General features: G+C 46.3%; 1 protein-coding gene across 3 annotated transcripts in view; it reads right to left on the bottom strand.

Annotated features, from left to right (window-relative positions):
* Positions 1 to 2132: 2132 nt before the first annotated feature.
* Positions 2133 to 22028, bottom strand: part of MTHFD1 (methylenetetrahydrofolate dehydrogenase, cyclohydrolase and formyltetrahydrofolate synthetase 1) — a 155281-nt gene continuing 135385 nt past the window's right edge. For all 3 annotated transcript variants that reach the window (XM_068254245.1, XM_068254243.1, XM_068254244.1), the window contains 4 exons: positions 18698 to 18805; positions 9692 to 9844; positions 7750 to 7843; positions 2133 to 2303 (listed from right to left, as the gene is read on the bottom strand). In XM_068254245.1, the coding sequence (XP_068110346.1) occupies positions 7754 to 7843; positions 9692 to 9844; positions 18698 to 18805 (351 nt within the window). In that variant the 3' untranslated portion in view covers positions 2133 to 2303; positions 7750 to 7753. The remainder of the gene's footprint in view (positions 2304 to 7749; positions 7844 to 9691; positions 9845 to 18697; positions 18806 to 22028) is intronic.

Here is a 22028-nt window from a genome sequence, read left to right as displayed (position 1 = left end):
AGTACTAAGCAAATATCTGCCGGCATGCATGGCGCACAGCAAGCTCTGGTTGTATGGGAATTTACTAAGCTGCATCCTAATCACTGCAGTGGCAGTATTTGCCTGCTCAGTCTTTTCTGTAAAACAAATGTATATAAGGGCTCGTTCACTAGGGCGGTTCTGCAACGCTAAACCCCAGCGCTCGTCACTTAACGCTGTCTATTCAGATGAAGGGACAGCCGTCGGTGCAATCGCTTATCGTCATTTGCGCAAACGTCGTGTTTCGATCTTGATATTTGCTGTCTGCCTGATGCTTTCCTGATCCTGGAAGCACCATGTTGCTTCTAGCATCATTAACTGCCACACCATGTCCCCCTGGCGAGGATGAACACCGCTGCATGCTGGGAAGCACCCCCGAAAGCCGACAAATGCTTTTCTGCTAGTTTGCAGAAGAGCATTTGGAATAAGATGCCAGGCTGCAGCATAATGTCCTGCCCCCTGACTAATACCTTCCCACATGGTCTATAACATTGAGGGGCAACAAGTAAAAGGGAGAAGGGGGAGCAGCACAGACTCCTCTTCCTTTCCAAATTGTGCTTGTCTAATATTAAAGACAAGGGGCTCATTTCCACATTGTGCCAGAGGAGAGCGGGTAGCTATACGCACATATACGGGGTAAAGCCCTGGAAAGGTGGCTTATGGTGAAATCTAGAAGCCTCCTTTAATTATTTAGGTATTCACGTCCCTTTCCAGGTTAATGGGTAAAGGGGATAATTTTTCTTTTTACCTCTACTAGTTTAAAATAAATGGTTACAAAAAAAGCTTCATATGAAACCAAGCAGTGGCGTAGCTAAGGAGCTGTGGGCCCCGATGCAAGTTGGGGCCCCCCCAAGCACTCTATACATAACAATTGATATGGCGCTCCAAAACCTGCCAAGGTCATCCACAGTGTCAGAGGTGCAAGATGGGGATGGGGAACAGTTTGTTAAAGGATACCCGAACTGACATGTGACATGATGAGGTAGACATGGGTATGTACAGTGCCTAGCACACAAATAACTATGCTGTGTTCCTTTTTTTCTTTCTCTGCCTGAAAGAGTTAAATATCAGGTATGTAAGTGGCTGACTCAGACAGGAAGTGACTACAGTGTGACCCTTGCTGATAAGAAATTCCAACTATAAAACACTTTACTAGCAGAAAATGGCTTCTGAGAGCAGGAAAAGAGATACAAAGGGGAATTTCTCATCAGTGAGGGTCACACTGTAGTCACTTCCTGTCTGAGTCAGGACTGAGTCAGCCACTTACATACCTGATATTTAACTTTTTCAGGCAAAGAAAGAAAAAAAAGGAACACAGCATAGTTATTTGAGTGCTAGGCACTGTACATACACATGTCTATCTCATTATGTCACACGTCAGTTCGGGTATCCTTTAATGATTACCACTATTCAAAGCATCTATAGAAGTGATTATGATGAGCACAGGACCAATAGAGAGCTAATACTGTAGTTGAGGGATGGCCCCTCTGGCCCAAGGGCCCCGATGCGGTCACAACCTCTGCACCCTCTATTGTTACGCCCCTGAAACCAAGGGACCATGTGGGTCAGTATTGCTAAGGGAAGAACTGCACAAGGAGGACAATGGTTTAATTGGATTTTGGGAGGGGATAGTGTTAAAAAAACAAAAAACATATAGTGTATGAAAGGAAAATTGTCAGTGGGATCTGCAATGCATAAACCCCTACAAGGGGAAAGGGGGCTTGGGAGGGGTAACCAGGTTTTGAAAAAAATGAATTATTAAAGAAAAAACAACTCGATTTTCACCCATTCACAGACACACACACACTTTCTGAAATTAATCACTGGCGGCCACTCTTTAATACTGGCAGGTGATCTATGCGGAATGTTCATTTACTGAGTGTTCTATAGATAGTAGAAAAGATCTCTGATATCCCAAAATGTTCTGGTGGTGGTGGTGGGAAAGGGGAAGAGGGGGAGTTTGACATGTATGAGCTATAGGAAGTGTTTCTGATGTGGAAACCAGGATATTTATTGCAAACTAATAATTTCCTAATAATTTACTGCATTCTACTTTGTCGTTACAGCTCCTCTTGAAGTTGAAGCAATCGAGAAGAAAATACACAGCACCACGGTTTTGTTTTTTGTAAAATCATATATTTTTTTCCATCAGAAAGATTCACATTGCCGTAAGAAAAATAAACCTAAAACACAGTTTGCTAAAATTGATACAGTAGAAAGATGTCACATCAGATAAAATTGCAGGTAGTCCTCGGCCCAAGAGCAGCTCAACCTGCAGAAAAAACCTGCAGAGAGAAAACAAACACTTCAGTTCAAAGCAAATTCCAGAATGTATTTTTTTGTTTAAACTGTTTTTGTTGACACTGATTAGCAGCTGCCACTGTGCCAGCAGCAGCAACAGGCACTGATTATCAGCTGCTATTATGCCAGCAGCAGTAATAGCCACTGCTTAGCAGCTGCTACTGTGCCAGCAGCAGTAACAGTCACTGATTAGCAGCTGACACTATGCCAGCAGCAGTAACAGCTACTGGGTAGCAGCTGCCACTATGCCAGCAGCAGAAACAGCCAATGATTAGCAGCTGCCACTATGCCAGCAGCAGTAACGGCCAATGATTAGCAGCTGCCACTGTGCCAGCAGCAGTAACAGCCACTGATTAGCAACTGCCACTGTGCCAGCAGCAGTAACAGCTACTGAGTAGCAGCTGCCACTGTGCCAGCAGCAGTAACAGCCACTGATTAGCAGCTGCCACTATGCCAGCAGCAGTAACGGCCAATGATTAGCAGCTGCCACTGTGCCAGCAGCAGTAACAGTCACTGATTAGCAGCTGTCACTATGCCAGCAGCTGTAACAGCCACTGATTAGCAGCTGCCACTGTGCCAGCAGCAGTAACAGCCAATTAGAAGCTGCCACTGTGCAAGCAGCAACAGGTACTGATTAGCAGCTGCCACTGTGCCAGCAGCAGTAACAACCACTGATTAGCAACTGCCACTGTGCCAGCAGCAGTAACAGCAACTGATTAGCAGCCACCACTATGCCAGCAGCAGTAACAGCCACTGATTAGCAGCCGACACTATGCCAGCAGCAGTAACAGCCACTGATTAGCAGCTGCCACTATGCCAGCAGCAGTAACAGCCACTGATTAGCAGCTGCCACTATGCCAGCAGCTGTAACAGCCACTGATTAGCAACTGTCACTATGCCAGCAGCAGTAACAGGCACTGATTAGCAACTGCCACTATGCCAGCAGCAGTAACAGGCACTGATTAGAAGCTGCCACTGGGCCAGCAGCAACAGGTACTGATTAGCAGCTGCTACTGTGCCAGCAGCAGTAACAAGCACAGATTAGCAACTGCCACTGTGCCAGCAGCAGTAACAGCTACTGAGTAGCAGCTGCCACTATGCCAGCAGCAGAAACAGCCACTGATTAGCAGCTGCCACTGTGCCAGCAGCAGTAACGGCAAATGATTAGCAGCTGCCACTGTGCCAGCAGCAGTATCAGTCACTGATTAGCAGCTGCCACTATGCCAGCAGCTGTAACAGCCACTGATTAGCAGCTGCCACTATGCCAGCAGCAGTAACAGCCACTGATCAGCAGCCGCCACTGTGCCAGCAGTAGTAACGGCCACTGATTAGCAGCTGCAACTGTGCCAGCAGCAGTAACAGCCACTGATTAGCAGCCACAACTATGCCAGCAGCAGTAACAGCCACTGATCAGCAGCCGCCACTATGCCAGCAGCAGTAACAGCCACTGATTAGCAGCCACAACTATGCCAGCAGCAGTAACAGTCACTGATTAGCAGCCGCCACTGTGCCAGCAGCAGTAACAGCCACTGATTAGCAGCTGCCACTGTGCTAACTGCATAAGGTATATGAGTTATTTCCCATGGTAATGTTTTATTTGACAAAATGCCACAAGCATTGTGTACCTAACAACAATCAGCAATAATTGTGTTTCATTTCGCTAGTTCAGACCCCTAGAACGCTCAAGAATGGTGATTTGGCCCTTGGCCTAAAAAATGTGGACACCACTGCCATAGCAATTAATGGCAAACAGGTCTGTAACAGCCAAATTTCCATTCAGACAGACACATTTTCAATAGATTTCAACACCAAATCTACTGGAAATCGTCCTAGTGCCATTTGTGCCCCCCCCCCAAGCCTCTTAACCAACCCCATCCCCCCTTCCATGCCTGTGGGGAGTGTTGAAGGCTCACCTGTCATGCTTTCATGCATCCTCGCCTCCTCCGATGTCTTTTTGAATTGTCACCATGAGCACCTGTATCACATGACATCGCCACACGTACTGACAACACTACATGCAGCAGTGTCACGTGGTACAGACACTGGTGGTGACAATTCAAAAAGATGCTGGATCTTAGAGAAGGTGTTGATTCATGCCAGCGTGACAGGTGAGCATGAAACACTCACCGTGGGGACCAGGGGGTGTAAGGGGCAGGGGGAGACCATCCAGGGGCTTCCCACTACTTAGGCAAGTATCTGTTTCTTAACTTTTTTTTTTCTTCATTACAGGTTTGCTTTAAACCCCATAAATGAATAGATGCCTCCCTCTTTTAATAAGCAAGTTTCAGACAGGGAGGGCTGGTGAAACCTTTTCACTCATTTGCCCTCATTTTTGGAGGCGACACCAACAATCCCCCTCCAGCATTCTCTGTGTGCGCACTCCGGAAGGCCACTGACCCAGATAGAAACTCAGATTTGATTTACAGTGTCAACTGGAAGCCAAAATCTTTCACTTGGTATAACGTAGTACACATACAGTACTTCTCTTTCACTTGCAGAGCTACTTCTATACGGCTCTAAGAAAGTCCACCAACTGTGTTGACTACTGCGCAGATGACAAGAACTCATCAGATCTAACCCTTTAGATGCCACATATGGAAAAACGTGTGCTGCAGGGACACATCCCCTCCTCCCCCTCCCAAGTCTGGCAGACCATGCAGAGCGGCAGGGAGCCCTTTCCTATTTACCTGTTCCTGACGCTAGATCGCCTCTTCTCTTCCTCCACCGGTTCTCATTTTTTTCCATCAAGCAATCACTGTAATGCCGACTTCTCCTTCTGATTCCAGATCACATGATTTGACATGTGATCGGGACCCAGAAGATGTTGTTGGCATTGCAGCGCCTCCTGGTAGTGGAAGAGGGGTGGTTAGAGAGTCTCTGCCATCACCCTCTTCCACCACTGGGCGGAGGTGAAATGCTGACACCACCCTCTGGGTTTCGATCACGACATATCATGTGATCAGGACCCAGAACACGATGTCGGCATTGAAGCACCGTGGGTGGAGGAAGAGGAGAGGCGTAACAGCTTCAGGACGGGTAAATATCACTGCTCTCTGCACCCGCTCTGCATTGGGCTAGCATGCCGAGATCAGCCGGTGAGGATGCCCTGCCTTAATTATCTCACACGAGATAACGCGGGCAGTGCTGCTAAAAGGTTCATTTTACGAGACGGTTCACTTTTTATAACCCTAAGGTTTTTGCACAACAGCGTTTTGATCCTTGGAACGTATGCATTTTACCAATTGCAAGGTTGGCATCTGGACAATGGAAATCTGGAAAGCACGTTCACACTGAATGCATTTTCGACTTTTCCAAAAGACAAAAGCTGACCCAGCTGCATTTTTACCCCATTTTGTGATTGAGGCCAATGAAAAGAAAATCACAAAATGCTAAATAAATAAACAAATTAAAATTGCATGCTAAAAACGTTTTGCATGGACTGTGACTGTGTTACGTTTTGCAATTTTTGAGTGTGAATACATAGTCCTAGTTGCTTTCATGCGCTGCACCCCGGCGGTAGCAATAGTAAAACTTGCTTTACCATTCTATAGTGCATCAGGCTCTATGTGGCTCAGAAACACTTCTGAGTGCAAGGAATAGATAACAAAAGTGCATAAATCAACATCTGTGAGGGAATTGAAACAATAAAAGCTTAAGACCTATATTTTTTTTTACACAAAAAAAGTGTATGGGGTTCCAGGAAAGTCCTATTTCCAGAATTCCCCGTAATCCAGAATTCAGGCAGCAGGAAGTCTCAACTAACGGACATGCCTGATGGATAACGGGGACTAGGATAGGATTTGGGTGGATTTTGGCGTTCATGCCGAATCCAGCGCAGGTGACTTGGGCACCACCATAGACGTTATTGGAATTATGGCTATAGCGGCGCACAGGGAGTAACTTCGGCGCTGTCAGAAGACGAAGCTGAAGTTATGTTTAAAACACTATAATTCAGCCTTCAGCTGGAAGCCGAATTATTTTATTCCCCACTATCCATGGCGGCCTGGAGGGGAAATAGTATTTAAAGAGAATCTGTACTCTAATATTCTTACACTAAAAAGCATACCATTCTATTCCTTATTTTCTCCTGTGCCCCTCTGTGCTGTTTCTGCCACTCTCTGCTGCAATCCTGGCTTGTAATTAACAGTTTTAGGCAGTGTTTACAAACAAACTAACCAGCTTGTGATAGGCTCACATAAACAGAGTGTGTGAGTCATACAGAGTGTGCAGGGGGCCTGCAGAGGGTGTGTAGCGCTTCTATCCAATCACAAGCAGCCCTGCACATTCCACACATTCAAGCCTTAGCCGACAGACACGACAGAGGAAAGGAGATAAGATTTATTACAGAGACAGTGCAATTAGAAAAGGCTGCAGTAAGCCAGAGCACATTAGAACAGGCATAGGAACTTATAGGATAGAAGAACTAAGGCTGAAAAATTTGTTACAGAGTCTCTTTAACGCGTCTGGGAACTTGTGCAGCAGCAGGATCAGCCTTATACCGGCTGTATCCTGCGCCCAAGTCTCCCGTGCAGATTCCTCTCGTACTCGGATTTTGGAGGCATTTTGCTTATCGAGCCTCCAGCGATGACTGTCAGCCCTCCCTGTACTTCCTTGCGGACTCCTAGCAGCTTTCCAGCGTGGTGCACTGAAGCCAGAGGGTCACCTGACCTGATGCAGGTCATGCGGCATGCCGACTTGTATGCACAGAGGACGCTGGAAAGCTGTCACGAGCCCGCTAGGAGGTACAGGGCTGCCAGACATCGCTAGAGGCTTGGTAAGTATTTGGAGGGGAAGGCGATCACCACTGATGCCGGATACTGGGGATTGTAAAATAATAATTGTTTAACTCATCAGTTTCATTTTACTCCAGGTATGCTTTAAAGTAAACCTGTGAGAATTACAAAAAAGTTAGATGCGTAACTCATAAGAGGGAAGCCTCTGGATGACCTGACCCTTATGCACCCCACGGCTGCTCGCCTGGACCTTCTTCTTCTTCGGGGCCGCACTCCAGTCCATGTACAAGTGTGGCTGCACTGCACAGGCACGCGTACTGCTTGCGCAGAGGCATAAAGCCATCATGCATGAAGAAAAAAGCGATGCAGGAGCGGCTCCTTGCTACAGCCCAGGCGGTACTCGTGCCCGCTCAGTGCAGCTACACTTGTCCACGGATGGAAGCGCAGCCGCAAGAACATATTCCACAAGCCCTTGTCAAATAGGTTGAGAGGGTCCCAATGCTGAATCGGTGGGGTCCAGGACAATGGGGGAAGTCTCAGGACTATCCAGAAGCTTCCCACTATTGACATACGTATTCCGTTTAGTTTCGTTTTTCCCCCGTTCAGGTTTAAATACAGTAACACTTTAGTCTGTATTATTATAACCTGCTGCACATTCAGCATTTTCAGAATTACAGTATCAGTACTTCAGACTTACAATCTCAGAACAATCCATTCACTTGTTCGGTTTCAGGGTCCAGATCGATGTCATAGAAGCAGGGCCTAGTGGGCAGACCTGGCATCGTGCTCATCTGTGGGGCGCAAGCAGACGGTTAATGCCATTATTTATATAACTTCACAGTAATTGCTGTGAATCCAAGAAACATTTTCAGTCTAACAACTTTAAAGACCAACCAAAAGCGAGGATGATCAATAGACGCCATGGCCTTTATTCAATTCACTTTGTCTCCCAAGTTTTCTCCTAGGTAATATTTTCACACCTTATCAATATTCACATACTAAAATGTAGATGGCCGTGCATTCAGAAAGCAACGCACACGATCGTACGCCATCTGCGTTGCCGTCTGTTGCGCTGCTGATCCCATTCACTACAGTGAGGGGGTCATCGCTGAGTATTGCCAAAAATGTGTGCAGCATATTCTTGCCCATCGCACACTATATGCGTTTTGAAATGCGCAAGGCAACGCGCTTACTGTGAATGAGGCCTATGACAGAGGCGCTGAGCTTTGCACCAGACTTATTTGAGTTTTATGCTCCGTTTCTATTGCCTGATGAAGCAGGAGATGCCTACGAAACGCGTTGCACTTGCACTTTCTGGAGTATATAATTACATTTTTGTTGTGAATTTACACAACACTCGTGTGTGTCTGCTTGGGGGAGGTAAGTCCACCTTTGCCTCCTCTCATTTTAAACAATTTAAAATATTTTATACTTTTGGCGCCTCCGTCTGCTTATTCAGTGCATTATATAAGCTGTGTATTCATGCACAACTAGGGCATGGGGTTCACAAAGCATTCCATCTTCTGTAGATCTATAAATGAGAACCAACAGAGTCCTTGATATATCAAAATGCATTAGGTTACAGTGATTTAACCACCATGTCCTTGGTAGATTTATGGGCTGACAAAGCAGCTTTTCATTTCATACTTTACAACATGACTCCTTTCATAGTTATGATCTTTGTGTTAGATGATATTTAATAGTATTATTGTTCATTAATCTAGTATTACAGGCTGCTTCTACTACAGTTTCTCCAAGCTAGGTCAGTCGTTTAGGATCTGCGTTATACTGTATTATAATGATGTTTAGGTTGATTCTGCTTGTTCAAGGATTTGTCTATATTATCTGTAGTTGAATAGTCACTAGATATTTTTTCTTACAGCCTTTATGAAACCTTATTTATGTAGCGTAGCGTTATACGACTTAAAAGTTTTAACTACACTGGTAATGAGCATTGTACTGTTATGTTTTCTTAAATATTAAGCTGTCCATACATCTAGCAACTTGGTGGCCGATCCACCGTTCAATTATTATGAAAATTGGTACTGCCACAAGCATGCCTGATTGATGATTCAACCGATTTCAGGCCAAAATTCCTTGACTGAATCGATTAGACATGCTGGGAAATCACGAGCCAAGAAGATAGGTCGGGTGTGTGGTGGGAACGGCATGCAATATCGCAAGCAACGAACACGTCCTCGCAAATACTGTGGTAAATGCCTATTAGAGGTCAGTGGTACAGGAATATGGGTACACAAAAACGCCTGCAGACGTCCGCTGTACGCCGTAAGCAGGAAGTAGATTTGTACTATAAGGCCTTTACACGTCTGTAACGTATGAATGTGAAAACACAGAACACCTTTAGATGTCCATGGCAGTCTAAGGGTTAACATCTTTTAGCAAAAAAGTCTACTTTTGCCACAACTAAACAGAGACGTTCACGGTGATGCTCAGAAACGTATGCATGGCTGTGGTAGATATGTCCATCCTACGCTGCACTTATGGCTGACACAGGGCACTCACAGGCATTATATTCGTTTCCATAGTGACTCCATAGCATGTGCTTCTCCATTCATTCAAGCATAAGTAAAGGTCATGCTTGCGTTCCTCTGAATCTATGGTATACATTATTCTCTTACCGTTCCAACCAGCGGATATAGAAAGCCGGCTCCAACACTGGCTCTGATGTCACGAATCGGCAGGACGAAGCCCGTCGGGGCACCTTTCAGCTCGGGGTTATGAGATAACGACAGGTGAGTTTTGGCCATGCAGATTGGCAAATTAGCAAAACCCTATGGGGGAAAAATGCAGAGTTTTTATACAAAGAATCTAATGGTGAAAACCACTATAGATGTGTTTGGTGTGACCGCCATAGATGTGTTTGGTGTGACCGCCATAGATGTGTTTGGTGTGATTGCCATAGATGTGTTTGGTGTGACCGCCATAGATGTGTTTGGTGTGACCGCCATAGATGAGTTTGGTGTGACCGCCATAGATGTGTTTGGTGTGACCGCCATAGATGAGTTTGGTGTGACCGATGTGTTTGGTGTGACCGCCATAGATGTGTTTGGTGTGACCGCCATAGATGTGTTTGGTGTGACCGCCATAGATGTGTTTGGTGTGACCGCCATAGATGTGTTTGGTGTGACCGCCATAGATGTGTTTGGTGTGACCGCCATAGATGTGTTTGGTGTGACCGCCATAGATGAGTTTGGTGTGACCGCCATAGATGAGTTTGGTGTGACCGCCATAGATGAGTTTGGTGTGACCGCCATAGATGAGTTTGGTGTGACCGCCATAGATGTGTTTGGTGTGACCACCATAGATGTGTTTGGTGTGACCACCATAGATGTGTTTGGTGTGACCACCATAGATGTGTTTGGTGTGACCACCATAGATGTGTTTGGTGTGACCACCATAGATGTGTTTGGTGTGACCACCATAGATGTGTTTAGTGTGACCACTACAGATGTGTTTGGTGTGACCGCCATAGATGTGTTTGGTGTGACCGCCATAGATGTGTTTGGTGTGACCGCCATAGATGAGTTTGGTGTGACCGATGTGTTTGGTGTGACCGCCATAGATGAGTTTGGTGTGACCGCCATAGATGAGTTTGGTGTGACCGCCATAGATGAGTTTGGTGTGACCGCCATAGATGAGTTTGGTGTGACCGCCATAGATGAGTTTGGTGTGACCGCCATAGATGAGTTTGGTGTGACCGCCATAGATGAGTTTGGTGTGACCGCCATAGATGAGTTTGGTGTGACCGCCATAGATGAGTTTGGTGTGACCGCCATAGATGAGTTTGGTGTGACCGCCATAGATGTGTTTGGTGTGACCGCCATAGATGTGTTTGGTGTGACCACCATAGATGTGTTTGGTGTGACCACTACAGATGTGTTTGGTGTGACCGCCATAGATGTGTTTGGTGTGACCGCCATAGATGTGTTTGGTGTGACCGCCATAGATGAGTTTTGTGTGACCGATGTGTTTGGTGTGACCGCCATAGATGTGTTTGGTGTGACCGCCATAGATGTGTTTGGTGTGACCGCCATAGATGAGTTTGGTGTGACCGCCATAGATGAGTTTGGTGTGACCGCCATAGATGAGTTTGGTGTGACCGCCATAGATGAGTTTGGTGTGACCGCCATAGATGTGTTTGGTGTGACCACCATAGATGTGTTTGGTGTGACCACCATAGATGTGTTTGGTGTGACCACCATAGATGTGTTTGGTGTGACCACCATAGATGTGTTTGGTGTGACCACCATAGATGTGTTTGGTGTGACCACCATAGATGTGTTTAGTGTGACCACTACAGATGTGTTTGGTGTGACCGCCATAGATGTGTTTGGTGTGACCGCCATAGATGTGTTTGGTGTGACCGCCATAGATGAGTTTGGTGTGACCGATGTGTTTGGTGTGACCGCCATAGATGAGTTTGGTGTGACCGCCATAGATGAGTTTGGTGTGACCGCCATAGATGAGTTTGGTGTGACCGCCATAGATGAGTTTGGTGTGACCGCCATAGATGAGTTTGGTGTGACCGCCATAGATGAGTTTGGTGTGACCGCCATAGATGAGTTTGGTGTGACCGCCATAGATGAGTTTGGTGTGACCGCCATAGATGAGTTTGGTGTGACCGCCATAGATGAGTTTGGTGTGACCGCCATAGATGTGTTTGGTGTGACCGCCATAGATGTGTTTGGTGTGACCACCATAGATGTGTTTGGTGTGACCACCATAGATGTGTTTGGTGTGACCTCTACAGATGTGTTTGGTGTGACCGCCATAGATGTGTTTGGTGTGACCGCCATAGATGTGTTTGGTGTGACCGCCATAGATGAGTTTTGTGTGACCGATGTGTTTGGTGTGACCGCCATAGATGTGTTTGGTGTGACCGCCATAGATGTGTTTGGTGTGACCGCCATAGATGAGTTTGGTGTGACCGCCATAGATGAGTTTGGTGTGACCGCCATAGATGAGTTTGGTGTGACCGCCATAGATGAGTTTGGTGTGACCGCCATAGATGAGTTTGGTGTGACCGCCATAGATGAGTTTGGTGTGACCGCCATAGATGAGTTTGGTGTGACCGCCATAGATGTGTTTGGTGTGACCGCCATAGATGTGTTTGGTGTGACCGCCATAGATGTGTTTGGTGTGACCACCATAGATGTGTTTGGTGTGACCACCATAGATGTGTTTGGTGTGACCACTACAGATGTGTTTGGTGTGACCGCCATAGATGTGTTTTGGTGTGACCGCCATAGATGTGTTTGGTGTGACCGCCATAGATGTGTTTGGTGTGACCGCCATAGATGTGTTTGGTGTGACCGCCATAGATGTGTTTGGTGTGACCGCCATAGATGTGCCTGGTGTGACCGCCATAGATGTGTTTGGTGTGACCGCCATAGATGTGTTTGGTGTGACCGCCATAGATGTGTTTGGTGTGACCGCCATAGATGTGTTTGGTGTGACCGCCATAGATGTGTTTGGTGTGACCGCCATAGATGTGTTTGGTGTGACCGCCATAGATGTGTTTGGTGTGGCCGCCATAGATGTGCTTGGTGTGACCACTACAGATGTGTTTGGTGTGACCACTACAGATAGATGTGTTTGGTGTGACCGCCATAGATGTGTTTGGTGTGACTGCCATAGATTTGTTTGGAGTGACTGCCATAGATGTGTTTGGTGTGACTGCCATAGATATGTTTGGTGTGACTGCCATAGATATGTTTGGTGTGACTGCCATAGATGTGTTTGGTGTGGCCACCATAGATGTGCTTGGTGTGACCATTACAGATGTTTGGTGTGACCACTATAGATGTGTTTGGTGTGACCGCCATAGATGTGTTTGGTGTGACCACCATAGATGTGTTTGGTGTGGCCACCATAGATGGGTTTGGTGTGACCGCCATAGATGGGTTTGGTGTGACCGCCATAGATGGGTTTGGTGTGACCGCCATAGATGGGTTTGGTGTGACCACCATAAATGTGTTTGGTGTGGCCACCATAGATGTGTTTGGTGTGACCGCCATAGATGTGTTTAGTGTGACTGCCATAGATGTGTTTGGTGTGATTGCCATAGATGGGTTTGGTGTGACCGCCATAGATGGGTTTGGTGTGACCGCCATAGATGGGTTTGGTGTGACCGCCATAGATGGGTTTGGTGTGACTGCCATAAATGTGTTTGGTGTGACCGCCATAGATGTGTTTGGTGTGACCGCCATAGATGTGTTTGGTGTGATCGCCATAGATGTGTTTGGTGTGACCACCATAGATGTGTTTGGTGTGACCACTACAGATGTGTTTGGTGTGACCGCCATAGATGTGTTTTGGTGTGACCGCCATAGATGTGTTTGGTGTGACCGCCATAGATGTGTTTGGTGTGACCGCCATAGATGTGTTTGGTGTGACCGCCATAGATGTGTTTGGTGTGACCGCCATAGATGTGCCTGGTGTGACCGCCATAGATGTGTTTGGTGTGACCGCCATAGATGTGTTTGGTGTGACCGCCATAGATGTGTTTGGTGTGACCGCCATAGATGTGTTTGGTGTGACCGCCATAGATGTGTTTGGTGTGACCGCCATAGATGTGTTTGGTGTGACCGCCATAGATGTGTTTGGTGTGGCCGCCATAGATGTGCTTGGTGTGACCACTACAGATGTGTTTGGTGTGACCACTACAGATAGATGTGTTTGGTGTGACCGCCATAGATGTGTTTGGTGTGACTGCCATAGATTTGTTTGGAGTGACTGCCATAGATGTGTTTGGTGTGACTGCCATAGATATGTTTGGTGTGACTGCCATAGATATGTTTGGTGTGACTGCCATAGATGTGTTTGGTGTGGCCACCATAGATGTGCTTGGTGTGACCATTACAGATGTTTGGTGTGACCACTATAGATGTGTTTGGTGTGACCGCCATAGATGTGTTTGGTGTGACCACCATAGATGTGTTTGGTGTGGCCACCATAGATGGGTTTGGTGTGACCGCCATAGATGGGTTTGGTGTGACCGCCATAGATGGGTTTGGTGTGACCGCCATAGATGGGTTTGGTGTGACCACCATAAATGTGTTTGGTGTGGCCACCATAGATGTGTTTGGTGTGACCGCCATAGATGTGTTTAGTGTGACTGCCATAGATGTGTTTGGTGTGATTGCCATAGATGGGTTTGGTGTGACCGCCATAGATGGGTTTGGTGTGACCGCCATAGATGGGTTTGGTGTGACCGCCATAGATGGGTTTGGTGTGACTGCCATAAATGTGTTTGGTGTGACCGCCATAGATGTGTTTGGTGTGACCGCCATAGATGTGTTTGGTGTGATCGCCATAGATGTGTTTGGTGTGACCGCCATAGATGGGTTTGGTGAGACCGCCATAAATGTGTTTGGTGTGACCGCCATAGATGTGTTTGGTGTGACCGCCATAGATGTGTTTGGTGTGATCGCCATAGATGTGTTTGGTGTGATCGCCATAGATGTGTTTGGTGTGACCGCCATAGATGTGTTTGGTGTGACCGCCATAGATGGGTTTGGTGTGACCGCCATAGATGTGTTTGGTGTGATTGCCATAGATGGGTTTGGTGTGACCGCCATAGATGGGTTTGGTGTGACCGCCATAGATGGGTTTGGTGTGACCGCCATAGATGGGTTTGGTGTGACCGCCATAGATGTGTTTAGTGTGACTGCCATAGATGTGTTTGGTGTGATTGCCATAGATGGGTTTGGTGTGACCGCCATAGATGGGTTTGGTGTGACCGCCATAGATGGGTTTGGTGTGACCGCCATAGATGGGTTTGGTGTGACCGCCATAGATGGGTTTGGTGTGACTGCCATAGATGGGTTTGGTGTGACTGCCATAGATGGGTTTGGTGTGACTGCCATAGATGGGTTTGGTGTGACTGCCATAGATGACTTTGGACGTATTTCAGTCCAGCACCTCTGAGAAACGCATAGTGTGCGACTTCACAGCTGTATTATAGTAGCCAATCAGGTCCCAGCTAGGAAATGATATAAGAATTCTGATTGGTTACTCTACGTAGTTGCTCCAATTCTGGTTTTTACTGGTCTTCATAAATCTGACCCAATGTATTCACTTCAGATCTATACATTACAAGGATTAATTGCAAGCCTTATCTCAGCTTGTTTTCATTGTTTTATGTGCCTACAAAACCATGGTCCACCATTCCACAGTGTTTCTACCTGAATCTGGCAGATAGAAGTGTCAAAGTCCGCTACCAGTCAGTGGATTAGTGCAGGTTTCAGAAGAAGAGAAACACTGGCTCCTGCTCAGTGCAGCCAGGTGAAAATGTCTGGACAGTCTATATGTCAGAGAGCTGCCATAGTGGCAAAGAAGTGCAATCAGAGCATACGGTCAGTTTTGGCTTGCTGCAAACTGTGGAAAATGAAATTATTGGGCAGCACGGTGGTGTAGTGGTTAGCGCTCTCGCCTTGCAGCGCTGGGTCCCCGGTTTGAATCCCAGTCAGGTCAACATCTGCAAGCAGTTTGTATGTTCTCTCAGTGTCTGCATGGGTTTCCTCCGGATACTCTGGTTTCCTCTCACATCCAAAAAACATACAGATAAGTTAACTGACTTCCCCCTAAATTGGCCCTAGACTAGGATACATACACTACACGGTACATCCATAGATATAGGACTATGGTCGGGACTAGATTATGAGCCCCTCTGAGGGACAGTTAGTGACAAGACAATATACTCTGCACAGCGCTGCGTAACATGTCAGCGCTATATAAATACTAAAATAAATAAATAAAAAGATATGTGCAGCTGTAACGATTTTTCAATTGAAATTGGATGGTTAGTGGCCACCTTTAGTTTGCAAATGAATGCATTATTTTGCGCAGTCACATACAACACGTGAAAACTACCCTGAATTTGTATGTGTCACTCCTAACCTTAGCCGTATCCCATGCATAATGCAGCATGCAAGCACACAGTGCATCAATATATTGTAGTGCCCTTTGGGGTTAGTCTGCAGCACTATCTGTTTTAAGAGTGGACGTTTATGTTCCAAAAGAGGACATTAGGATTTGTGCTCCTAATCTTTTGAATATTCAATGCAGTATGCCATATGTCATGTATAGTTTTGCTCAGAGGGAATAGGGATTCAGCATGGAGTCTGCTGACCGGGATTCTGACAATAGAATAGTTAATACAAGACAAGGGTAGATTGATGCTGATGCAGTGAACAAATCAATTACAGATTTTTACATAGGGGTGGATGATATGCACACCCATTACACACCATAATGAGACAAAATGGGATGAGAGCCCTGGTCAAAAGGCATTATAGTCTAAAGCAGTGGTCCTCAAACTAAAGGCCCGTGGGCCGAATGCAATATAGAATAATATATAGAATAATAACTGCATTTGCTGAGTTGAGGGGAATACTACCTGCACATGCTGTGTTGGGGGCATAATATCTGCCCATGTTAATAGGCGCTGTCTACAATACTTAGGCTCAATGTTATCTTTTTCTACATCATTTTATGTATACTCCGGCCCCCCAGCAGTCTGAAGTATGTTGACCCGGCCCTTGACTGAAAAAGTTTGGGGACCCCTGGTCTAAAGGTTTAAAGTGGATCCGAGATGAAAAACGAACTATATCAAGTAACTTGTCTATATATTTTATCTAAAGTTTAGATAGTTTACACAGCAAATCTAGCTTCAAACAGCTTCAACAGTATATGATTATTTCTTCCTGTGATACAATGACAGCGGTCTTCATTACACACAGGCAAGCTGATCTGTATCTCTAGCCCTCAGCATGTGAAAACTTTACTTCCCTCCCCTCTGCCTCTGAAATCTATGGCTAGTAACATCTCCTCCTCCTCCTGCCCAGACTGAGCTCCCATAAGCCCTTGCTACATCGGTCTCAAAGTGCCAAAGCAATGGAGAAGCTGTGGGCAACGCTTGTTTAGTTTATAGGGAATTAGAGTATTAAAACAAATAAAAAAAAAAAAAAAGTATTTGGCTTGAGGAACGCCCTGTAAACTATATGAAAGGAACACAATTATGCAATGAGTAAAAGTTTATCTCGGATCCATTTTAAGGTATAAGACAGTAGGTAAAGGGAAGCTGTGTATGAGATGATAAAAATGGTGGGCAGTGGCCGAAGTGTCCTAGGTAGTAGAGTATGCTTGCCTAAAGAGGGGGGGTTTCAGATTGCACCTAAAAGGGCAAATGTTGGTGAATGGCGGACGTGTGGAGAGAGGGTGTTCCAGAGGAGGGAAGAGGATTGAGAGAAGTAATCGGGAGTGAGGAGAGGTGCCCAGAGAAGAAGACAGAAGAATCCTGTATTTATAAAAGTCCTTTAGGGACACAAGATCATAAAACAAGTTTGGTCTGTGAATAACCTTTTATGCTGATTACTAATATATAAAGAAGTGGTAGAAGAAGAAGTGGATTTTTTGGATGCCAAGGAACCCCTGGCATGGTCTTTAAATGCTGATGTGGCTGTGTATGCCACTACCCCCATTACAGTGCCCTTCATTACAAATTCTAATGCTTTTTATTAATTTGCTCATTATTATTCTGACCCCAATTTTGTGCTTCTTTTTACAGTACCCCTATTATTGTGTGCTTGCTACCATACTTCCTCCAACCCCCACAATGGGGAAAAATGCCAAGGAACCCCTGCAGAGTACTCAAAGAACCCTGGGGATTCCAGGGAACCCTGGTTGAGAAAGCCTGGTCTAGTAAGACATTTTATTGCATGCAAACTATTTTGGAAGCTAACATCCTTTGCTAGTGTAAATTGTAGCATCGGTTTCAGATGCAATTGGGTGCATTTATGCCTTTAATAGGCTCTGCACACCATCTTGCTGTTAAAGGGACCTGACATGGGGATAAAACAACAATTTATACATACCTCCAGCCCCCTCCAGGCTGATTGCTCCCACGCCATCCTCAGACGACTCCCTATTAGTCCGCAATTGGACCCGGAAAGTCCTACAGTCAAGGGCCAACTGCAACCTGGCTGCACGCTTTCACTGCGTTCCCGGCGCCAGGATCGACGGGATCGAGACAAGGGAGCAAACCTGACCGGACAGCGTCTGCGCTGACTGGCCCCAACTGGAGGATTTTCCAGGGCCAGTTGTGGGCGAACGAAGAGGCGACTGAGGACGACGAGGGAGTGATCAGACCGGAGGGTGCTGGAGGAAGCTCAAGGTATGTATACATTTTTTATGTGGCCCCATCTCTGGTACACTTTAAGTCTTTCAGATGCAGCCTGGTTTCTGATGCGCTGCCATTTTTCCCTACTTTGTACAAAATAGTATTTTGTACCCAGTATTTTAGCAACAGCAGGGTGAGCCTTCAATTCTGTTCAACCTGCTCCCAACTGATGGGCCAAATAACACGTATGCTTCCAGAGGAAACTTTAAAAACTTACAATAATGGATTAATTGCAACATTTTAGAGTTAAAAAAAAAAGTCATGTATTGCTGGTCATTAACAGAATAAACCCAAGTATACACAACTATGGAATATTCCTAACAAACAGTAATAAGCAAGAGGTACTTGGAATGATGTTACCCACAACAGCAAGTGGACAGTCTTTCATAAAGTGGTAGAAACTTTAATTACCAGTATGATGAGAAACCTTGTTCTAGCTCACCTGTTTCGTGTACAAGTCAACCTTTTTCTGTGCATCAGGAAGCAGTTCAATGTCATCTGCTCCGTATATCTTCTGCGCAATGATCCTGATTTTATCAGCGATAGGGAGCTAGGCAGAAATAAGAAACACATTAATTTGACTCAGCATGGATCATCAACAGGGTCAAAGAAATAATAATAATTCCTTTTTTTGTATAGCGCTTTTCTCCTGTCGGACTCAAAGTGCTTGCCCATTATTGAGGAGCTCTTCCAGAGGGTTGCTGTCATTTTTTATATTTGCATGAGTCAGGAGATAAGCAAAGATACTGATTATTTGCATTACAGCTGCAAGGACAAGAGTGTTATCTTTAAAGGAGTGGTCAGTAATAAAATGCTGCCCTGCCCTGATATACTTACCTGGGTGCGCATGGGACATGACGGCTGCAAGGGGCTGGAGGAAGTACATCAGGGGGGCAGCATTTTATGGCTGACAAGTCCTTTAAAGCACGATTGACCAAAGTTAAACAAGGTAAGCACTAGTGTTCATGCTGGGTTCACATACCTCTGTGCAAAGTCCATTCCTTTCCTCGTTTTCCCAATCCAGTTAATCACTCCTTGGAAAATGTGTCTTTTGGCTAAAGTAAAATTTTCAAAAAGGAGGAGGCAGGCTTGCTGCATGATTTCCTCTTCTCACCCTCCCCTTCCCCACCCCTTTTCACTCCCCTTAAGAGGAGGCAATGGGAGGGTGATTGGAGGGAACACTGCAGCAAGCCTGCCTCTTCCTGTCTCAAAATTTGTCTTTAGGCAAAAGTCAAAATTTTCAAGGAGTGATTATGGAGACCGGGAAGCACAAGGAACGGACATTGCACAGGTGTATTTTGGATCCAGTATGAATCTACCTCTGTGTTTACCTCAGGTAGCTTTGCCTTAGGTCAGACAACCTTCAAACACAATAAATGGATTACCTAGGCAAAAATCCGCTCATTGTTAAATCCCATCTCCAGGCAGATACCTAAATAGCCCATTTTATAGCTTAGTAATCCAAATGTATAAATGTTACATTTTTGTATTAAATGGAGGTTTTTGTAGATATCATTAAAATTTTAAGACAGGATTTTTTTTTTATGACCAGAGCTTGCTTTTAGGCTCCCTGGAAGTAGAGTCTACTTCTTGTGGAATGCATCCTGCTATTAAGACTGGCTAAGAGGCAGGCACAGACTGAATCTCTCTGCTGAGATTGCTGCCTATAGCAATGTCGGTCTGTCCTGCAGGAATTGGCTTGAGTCTAGGTTCCAGACACTTTAAAAGTGATTCAGCTGACATCAGCCAATCAAGAGTCTTGTACACTAACAAATGCAAGCTCTGTGACTAAGTGCCCACAGATATAGGAAAACATTTGGACATAGAAAGGGGCTTTAACATAAGAGATGTAAGAAGGTTTCTGAAAGTACGTTTTACTCGTCCCAAAGCACTCGGGCCCATATGCATTTAACTTTTTCTCCTAGGTAGTATTTTAAAACTTGCCAAAAAAAATTCATTTTAAAGGGTCACTTAAGGCTAGAAAAAAAAAAAAAGTTTTATGGGGCTTCCACCAGCCCCCTGCAGCTGTCCGGTGCCCACACAGTCTCGCTCGGATCCTCCTGGCCCCGCTGGCAGCTACTTCCGTTTTCAGCGACAGGTGCCGACAGACCTGGGAACGCGAGTGATTCTTTGCGTTCCTGGCCGCAATAGCAGTATAGAGGGCGCTATTGAGGCCAGGAACGTGAAGAATCACTCGTGTTCCCAGGCCTGTCGCCAGAAACGGAAGTAGCTGTCAGAGGGGCCAGGAGAATCCAAGCGAGACTGTGTGGGCACCGGAGAGCTGCAGGAGGCTGGTGAAAGCCCCAGGTTAGTAAAACTCATTTTTTTTCTAGCCGTAAGTGTCCCTTTAAGCCACCCGCAAGCAAGAAAATACTAAAAATAATTTTGATAGTACCTTTTCACCTACCTTTTTGGTTATTTTTCGATTACAAAATGCTGAAAATCTATTTTAAAAAGATTTGGAAAAATTGTCTCCTAGGAGAAAACTCAGGTGAAAAAGTTAATTGTCAGATGGCGCCGGACTCGGAGATTGCTTTTTTAGATATAATCTCTTCCTCCACTCACCTCTGAGCTCCACTTCTTGCTGAGGTAAGAGGCGGAGGACATGGGCACTACTGGTCCTGCTCCGCACCAGCCACGGATCGCAGTCTGCAGGTCGGCGTGAGGAATAGCTGTTCGGGTCCCACGTGCAGTGCGCAGGCATGGAGAGGCAGCACGGAGCTTCGCTGATCTGCCGCTGCTGCCTCCAGACCATCAGCGTCACCACCTGTGCCGATCCCACCACGGCACCGCAGCTCGTCATCCAGGATGGCTCCCAGCGGAGAGGCCTCCTATGTGTTGATGGAAGCTGCCGCAGTAGAAACCAGGACGTCGCATGGAGGAGTCCACAGCCGTTCCCCTGCCACCACTCACAGCTGCTGCCATGGAGACCCGGACGCCGCAAGGAGGGAACTCACAGCTGTTCCCCCACCGCTCACAGCCAGCAGGCGCTGCCAGCGGATCCAGGTCGCCGCACAGAGGGAAGTCACAGCTGGTCCTCCGCTGCCACTCCCAGCCTCTCACTGCACGTGGGACACGCCATGGCAGGCCTCATCCACCAAGGCCGGAGGATCCTTTCGTTCTGCAACTGCTGCCTTCCCTGTCCTGCTCCCTCATGGCCACTGAGAGTCATGGCCGCAGCCGCTACACACAGCAGCCCTAGATCCCCATGGGCCCTGGAGGGCTTGGTTCTTTCTCCACCAGACCTGGCTCTGTGTGCTTCAGCTGCCAGGAGCACGAGGTCCCCTCTGCCTGCAACAACTATCCAAACGGATTTTTGGACCTGACTGACTCAGATCGGGGGGAGCCAGAGCTATGCTAAGCCCCCCCCCCCCCCCCCCTCAGTGATCCCCACAGGTCGGCTGGGCACACAGGGGTTTGGACTGATTATCTGTCTGATCTGTAAATGCTGCAGAGCAAGCGTCGCCGGTAGATGTGGCTGCTCCCCTCACATAGCACTCCAGACCTCCCCACGTGTCCTTCACTAGAGTCATGTGCTGTATATAGATATGTACAGTGGGTTGCAAAAGTATTCGGCCCCCTTGAAGTTTTCCAAATTTTGTCACATTACTGCCACAAACATTAATCAATTTTATTGGAATTTCACGTGAAATACCAATACAAAGTGGTGTACATGTGAGAAGTGGAACGAAAATCATACATGATTCCAAACATTTTTTACAAATCAATAACTGCAAAGTGGGGCGTGTGTAATTATTCGGCCCCCTGAGTCA

This window comes from Hyperolius riggenbachi, chromosome 9 (assembly GCF_040937935.1).
Source record: "Hyperolius riggenbachi isolate aHypRig1 chromosome 9, aHypRig1.pri, whole genome shotgun sequence".
In the NCBI taxonomy this organism is placed as follows: Eukaryota; Metazoa; Chordata; class Amphibia; order Anura; family Hyperoliidae; genus Hyperolius; species Hyperolius riggenbachi.
The sequence above is the reverse complement of the archived record's forward strand: the minus strand, read 5'-3'. Positions and strand labels throughout refer to the sequence as shown.